The 7,491-nt window shown below is 40.8% G+C and overlaps 1 protein-coding gene across 1 annotated transcript in view; it reads left to right on the top strand.

Annotated features, from left to right (window-relative positions):
* EDEM2 (ER degradation enhancer, mannosidase alpha-like 2) overlaps window positions 1-7,491 on the top strand; it is a 32,686-nt gene that overhangs the window by 715 nt on the left and 24,480 nt on the right. Inside the window, exons 3-4 of the mRNA XM_005879771.2 lie at window positions 1,944-1,983; window positions 5,370-5,475. Coding sequence (XP_005879833.1) covers window positions 1,944-1,983; window positions 5,370-5,475 — 146 coding nt within the window. The remainder of the gene's footprint in view (window positions 1-1,943; window positions 1,984-5,369; window positions 5,476-7,491) is intronic.

Genomic DNA, 7,491 nt, shown 5'->3' on the forward strand with positions numbered 1-7,491 from the left:
TCAGGCCAGCACCATCCGGATCCACCCAGCCTGGAAATCTGGATCCCTGCGTGGAGTAGCCTGGGTTAGCCTGGTGGGCTGAACCTTTGGACTCCAGCCACAAGAGTAACAGGCACTGGTCATGGGGGCTTGGGCCAATCTCTGGAGTTGTGGAATACCATGGAAAGGCTCCAGGAAGTCAGAGGACCCAACCCCTTCATTTTATAAGTGGACCAACAAACCAGGAGGGGATGTAACTCTCCCTGCCATGACACTTCAGAGCCTTTGTTGTTAGTGAAACTGAAACACACTTCCCCCATTATCCTCACACACTGACTGCTTCTTGAGATTTCAGCCCAAAATGTCACCGCAGCATCAGCTTCCCTGACGACCCACTCCTTCCAGGTCACTCTCACAAATCACTTATTCTTCTTAGCACTTCTCACTCTCTGATACTATCATTTTCACTTGGCTGCTAGGTTGTCTTTCTCACACTAGAATAAAAATCAGAGATGGAATTCTCTGTCTTGTTCTTTTTGAGTAAAGAAATCATTGCATTTAATTGAAGCGGACATTGATGAAACACTGTGCTAAGCATTTTTCCTTTGTCATCTCATTTAATTCTCTTAACACTTATCTCCATTTTACAAATGCGTATGCTAAGGACTGGTCAAGTTAAGTAAAATCAACAAAATTTGTGTTGGTTTTTGTATTTTAGTTAAAAAAAAGTAGTACAAACAAATGGTAAATTCAAGCAGCACAAAATCATATAAATAAAGGAAATAATCTTTCTTGAGTATCCTTCCATAAATATTTTCCGTTTATATAATCATATAGACATCTTTTAAAATTAACTTTTAAAAACATGTTTTTTAAAAAAATTATTTTAGAGAGAGAGGAAGGGAGAGGGAGAGAGGATGGAAACATCAATGATGAGAATCATTGATCCACTGCCTCCTGCACACCACTTACTGGGGATGAAGTATGTGCCCTGACTGGGAATCGAACCTCAAACCAGGGACCTTTTGGTTCATGGGTCGATACTCAACCACTGAACAACATCAGCAGGGCTCAAATTAACTTTTTAAAGGCATAACTTACACATAATAAAATACACCCATTTTAACTATATAGTAACCATTATCACAACCAACAAGTAGAACATTTCTGAGGTTCTGATATCACAGTCAAGTTATAGAATACCCTAAAAAGTTCTCTTGTGCCCCTTTATAGTTAATCGTCTACCACCAGCAGCCCAAACAACTAATCTGCTTTCTGTCTATATGTCTCTTTTTGACAATGCAGATATACTAGTAAACATACCACACTGCCTATTGCATACATCGTCTTTTTCATTTAACAATTAGAGTACCTTAACATTAGCCAATAGAACTCTTTTTGTTAAAGAACTTGATAACAACCTCTATAGTTTTGTGTTCTTTGAGTGTACTACAGTTTAATCACTTTTCAACTGGTGTGCATTTGGGTTATTTCTAGCTTTTTGCTGTTCTGAACTGACATGAGCATTCTCAGGCATACAGTTCTGTGTACTGAGAGATAAGTTTTTAGGTGTGGAAAAGCCCTTACTCTTAGCTGCAATCTCATCCTGTCTACCTATGGCAGAGAAGAATGCCAGAGAATATAGGCAAGTGTGTAACACGTTAAGTGCCCGGCCTGTTTTGTCTTTCGGACGGAAAGTATAGTGTCAGTCACCGGTGACTGACTGGGCGCTTAACGTGTTTGTTAATTACAGTTGGGCTTATATCAGTCCCTTATCCCAGGTGCATTAAATGGGTCAGAGGTTCCTGGCAATTTTCACTATGGCTTTTCTGTTGTGACTGAAAGTGGGATAGGCAGAGGCATTGCTGTGCCTCATGTATTAGGTTTTTGGGTACTGATCTGGGGCAGTTTGGACATGTGGTGTTTGATTTTCTTACTAAGCTGGGATTTCTGTCCTTTCACAGCTTTTCTCTGACTCTAATTGATGCTCTGGATACTTTGCTGGTAAGTGTCTCCTCTATTCCTTTTCCTCTTGGCAGTTTGACTATTGGTGAAAAATGAATTCTTCACCTAGGTCTTTTATTTTCAACTCATGATTCTGAACCATCAGTTTCTGGTTACCTATCTAGATAGAGGAAAATGATGAATTTCGAGTTTACTCAGGCTCATTTATTCAGCACATGTTTGTAGAACACAGAACTATGATAGGCCTGTAGAACTCTATTTAGTGGGGGATACAGAGACCTTGATGCCCTCCTTATTTTCAGAGGCTTACATTCTGATGGATATGTTCAGTGATAAAAATAATAGCAGTAATTAGTTAGTGTGTTATGTATGTGCTAAGTACTTTACATGTATTATCCTGTTTAATCCTTCCAGCAACCCTTTGAGGTAAGTACCTTTACTCCTTAACCACTGGGAGAGCTGATGCTTAAAAAGATAAAATGACTTGGCCAGTGTACATAGCTCTGAAATGGAAGAGCAAGGACCTGAACCCAATTCTGTACGATTCCAGGCCTTAACTGTCATCCTCAAAGAAGCCACAAGAGAGGATTTAACCACTTTCCCCTATTTCACTATTTCTGGTTCTTTGTCAACACCTTTCATTTTTATAAATTAATAATATTTACATGATTGTGATTACCTTGTAGATATAATTTAGCTTTTTTTCACCTTAATGTTAATTTGTATGTACTCCTCCATTTAATGGCCAACTGTAGCCAAGCATAGTACTAAGCTCTGAAGTTACAATAGTGAGTTTTTAAAAAAGTATTTTTTTTATTGATTTCAAAGAGGAAGAGGAGAAAACAAAAAAATTAAGAACAACAACAAACAAACAAACAAAAACAAAGAGGAAGGGAGAGGGAGAAAGAGATAGAAACATCAATGATGAGAGAGTATCATTGATTGACTGCCTCCTGCACACCCCCCATTGGGGATCGAGCCCGCAAACCCAGAATTGAATCGTGACCTTATGGTGCATAGGTCGACGCTCAACCACTGAGCCACACAGTTGGCCACAGTAGTGAGTTTAAATAGACACAGTCCCTGCTTTCCTGGAGTTTATGATTTTAGTGAGAGGGACAAAGAATAAAAGACTAACCCGAAAGGATGTGTAATTACAAATTGAGGAGAGTGCACTGTGGGAAAGGAACATGGTTCTTTGAGTGGTGATAACTAAAAGAAGTTGACCTAGACTGAGGAGGTCACAGAGGACTTCCCTAAGGTAATGAACTGATACTTAAGTTGGGATCTGAAGGAGAAGCAAGTTTTGACTTGGGAAGTGGGGGGAGGAAGGAGTGTTCCAGGCAGAGGGAACAGCCTGTGCAAAGGCCTTATGGCAAAAGAGAGAGTATGGCAAGTGCAGTGAAATAAAGGAAGGCCAGTGTGTATGAGATGTTGGAAGGAAAAGGGAGAAGCAAATGGGGCTGGAGGGATAGATGGGGACCAGATGAGGTTCACAATGTTAAGGGTTTTGATCTTTAATTTGAAATAATGGAAAGCCACTGAAATTTCTTAAGTAGAGGGCAGGAAATGATGAAATATCTGTTTTGAGCAGATCACTAGCTTCAGTGTGGAGAAAGATTCATGTAATCATTCAACAAACATTTCTTGAGTAATTCCTTCATGGGCCATGTGCAGCACTCTGGGGGAATGTAGGAATGAGTGAGGCTCCTGTCCAGTCAAAGATACTCTTAATGTGGAGAGACACAGACGCCTTGAGAATTGTGTGGATGAAGTTACTGGAGTCTTTTAAAGGAAGAACCAAAGGCTTCCTAGAGAAGGTGGCATTTACTTCTCCATTTAATGGCCAACTGTATGCCAAACACAGTACTGAGCTCTGGAGTTACAATAGTGCGTTTTGGGTTTTTTAAAATATATTTTTATTGATGTCAGAGAGGAAGGAGAGGGAGAGAGAGAGATAGAAACATCAATGATGAGAGAGAATCATTGATTGGCTGTCTCCTGCGCACCCCCTACTGGGGATTAGAATTGGGCCCACAACCCAGGCATGTGCCCTTGACTGGAATCGAACTTGGGACCCTTCAGTCTGCAGGCCAAGGATCTATCCACTGAACCAAACCAGCTAGGACAGTGAGTTTTTTTTTAAATGTATATTTTTATTGATTTCAGAGAGGAAGGGAGAGGGAGAGAGAGATACAAACATCAATGATGAGAGAGAATCATTGATTGGCTGCCTCCTGCACCCCCCTCCCCCCCACCCACTGGGGATCGAGCCCACAACCTGAGCATATGCCCTGACTGGGAATTGAACAGTGACCTCCTGTTTCCTAGGTTGATGCTCAACCACCAAGCCACACTGGCTGGGTCTCCCTTTTTGTTAGGAAAACAGAAGCTTTCCTAGAAGTACCCTCCGTGGTCTTCTCAAGGCTCCGAATTGGCTGGGTAACACAATCACCTCTAGCAGCAAGAGTCTAAGACAGCAAGTATCTGGATTTCCAGCCTCTATGGTGGGAGGCTAAAAGGGTAAAGAAGATTGGGAATGATTGTTGGGTCAACCAACCTGCAATATTTTCTACAAGCATGAATGTGAAGAAAAGGTTAAAAACAATAGACATTCACTGCAAATAGCAAACTAAGATGTCCTTAATGTGCTCTATAGTCTATATTGTTTTTATACAGTTTTACATTGTTTAAATGGGTATTCTTGAATTGGTACCTAAGAATTTACCTAGCCCTAGCCAGTTTGGCTCAGTGGATTGAGCATCGGCCTGCAGACTGAAGGGTCCAAGGTTCGATTCCAGTCAAGGGCACATGCCCAGGTTGTGGGTTCAATCCCTAGTGGGGGGTGTGCAGGAGGCAGATTCTCTCTCATTGATGTTTCTATCTCCCTCTCCCTTCCTCTCTGAAATCAATAAAAATAAGTTAAAAAAAAAAAGGATTTACCTAGCCAGTCTCTTGATGTTGGGTCTTTGTGAATTTTAGCTCTCAATGTTTTTTCACCTGTCATCAGTCCTAGAACAGAAACTGCTGGCCTTAAGTTGAATAAGTGAGGGCCACTCTGGCATAGGATCCCAGACTCTTTCTTTTTGTTAATCCTCCCTCACCTGAGGATATTTTCCCATTGATTTTTAGAGAGAGTGGAAGCGAGTGGGAGAGACAGAGAGAGAGAAACATCCATGCTAGAAAGACACATCAATTGGTTGCCTCCTGCACACGCCCTGACTAGGGCTGGGGATCTGGGGATCGGGTCTGCAACTGAGATACATGCCCTTGACCAGAATCGAACCTGAGACCCCTTAGTCTCCAGGTTGAGGCTCTAGCTATTGAGCCAAACCAGTTAGGGCAGATCCTAGACTCTTATTCCAACATTTTCAATGCCTTCAAGCCTGAGATATCGTCATTGTCATGTCTCTCTTTCCTCCTAGATTTTGGGGAATGTCTCAGAATTCCAAAGGGTGGTTGAAGTGCTCCAGGACAACTTGGACTTTGATATTGATGTGAATGCATCTGTGTTTGAAACCAACATCCGAGGTAAGGGCTGCCTTCTTTGGCCTTTGGAAGAAAACAGAGTGTGGATTCTTTGCCTCTGTATAAACCAGAAGGTGGTAAAGCGGATCTTAAGGGCTGGCCCTATCAGGGCACTTGGCCCAAACCAGTGACTGACAGCTCTTCTTCCCTCTTGGAGGGTAGGGTGGGAAGGCCTCAGGAATCCTCATCAGTTTCAGACATGAGCAGGGGACAGAGAAAAGAATGGAAAGAAATGTGCCAGGTTTACTCACATAGTTAACATATATTTGGTGCTAGGCATATATATATATATATAGTCATGAGCAAGAAAGATGTAATCTTTTGTTGCTTTCTTGGAGTTTATTATCTAGGAAGCACTACCCATATCTGTGATGATGGAAATGTTTTGTCTCTATATTGTCCAGTGCGGTAGCCCTGAGCCACATGTGGCTATTGAACATTTGAAATGTGCCTACTGCAACTGAAGAGCTGAATCTTTAATTTAATTTTAATGAATTTAAATTTCAATAGTGATACCTGGTTAATGATTACTGTATTATACAGTGCAAGTCTCAAGTATTAAGTTCCAAACCTGGTGGTCCATCATAACCACTTGGGACCTTTAAAAAGTTCAGATGTCTTGGCTCCACTTTAAACCAATGAATTGTGATCTCTGGGTTGAGTCCTAGAATCAATTATTTAGCAGGTTTCCAATGACTCTTATGAAGCTAGCACAGTCCTTATTTCCAGTGAACTTCTGGACCTCCAGTGGCTCAACAGCTGTCACCTCTGGATGGCAGTTATGTTTTTTGCCCCTTATTGTGCTCATCTTCATTTTGGATCTTTTTTTTACAATGAAATTATAGAAAGGTGATAAATAAATTTTTTAAAAGATCAGGTTGCAGAGGGACAGCATGGTATAAAATCCTGATTTAGGAATCAGTCCTGAGGCCCATATTCATTGCTGTATCACACAATTCTGAGCCTGATTTGTCATCTGGAAATTAAGGTTGTCCTTATACCTTTGTTTCAGACATGAATATAATAATACCAGCTTTTTTTTGCTTGGCATTTGCCCTATGTATGTTTTTCTACCCTCTTACTTTCGATCTTTCTGTTTTTATTATTAGCTATATCTTTTGTAAATTATCTTATATAATAAAAGGATAATATGCAAATTGACCCTAACAGCAGAACTACCAGAATGACCAGTCGCTATGATGCGCACTGACCACCAGGGGGCAGACGCTCAACACAGAAGCTGCCCCTTGGTGGTCAGTCCCCTCCCACAGGGGGAGTGCCACTCAGCCACAAGCTGGGCTGATGGTTGCGAGTGCAGAGGCAGTGGCAGGAGCCTCTCCCGCCTCCTGGGCAGTGCTAAGGATGTCTGACTGCCAGCTTAGGCCTGATCCTCAGGGGAGCGGGCGTAAGCTGGCAGGTGGACATCCCCGGAGGGCTCCCAGACTGCGAGAGGGCACAGGCCAGGCTGAGGGACCCCCTCCCCCAAGTGCACGAATTTTCATGCACTGGGCCTCTAGTGTATTATATTTTGTTTATCCATTCTGAGAGTCTCTTAACTGAAATGTTTAATCCATTTATATTTACAATAATTATTGATATATTTACATTCATTTCTGTGGTATTAATTTTGTGCTATTTGTCATTTTCCTTTTACTAATTTAGATATTATGCATGATATCTAGCTTTTAAATAGTTTTTTCTAGAAATTTTAACAAACATAACAAAGTCTAGAGTTAATGAAAATATTTATTCTCCTTCTAAGTAATATAAAACCTGACTCTGAGGATATCCTGACCTGTATGCTATAGTCATGTATTTTTGTTCTTTGAAGCCTTCCATACATTATTATTATTCTATACAGTTAAAGTGTAGTTTTATTAATGTATTTACCACTTTTCTTACTATCTTTCTTTGTTATGCTTCAGACCTTACATCTGTGACCCCTTTCCTTCCATATGAAGTACTTTCTTTTTTTTATTTTATTGTTTTTTATTTTATTTATTTATTTATTTATTTATT

The sequence above is a fragment of the Myotis brandtii genome, unplaced genomic scaffold (genome assembly GCF_000412655.1).
Source record: "Myotis brandtii unplaced genomic scaffold, ASM41265v1 scaffold61, whole genome shotgun sequence".
NCBI lineage: Eukaryota > Metazoa > Chordata > Mammalia > Chiroptera > Vespertilionidae > Myotis > Myotis brandtii.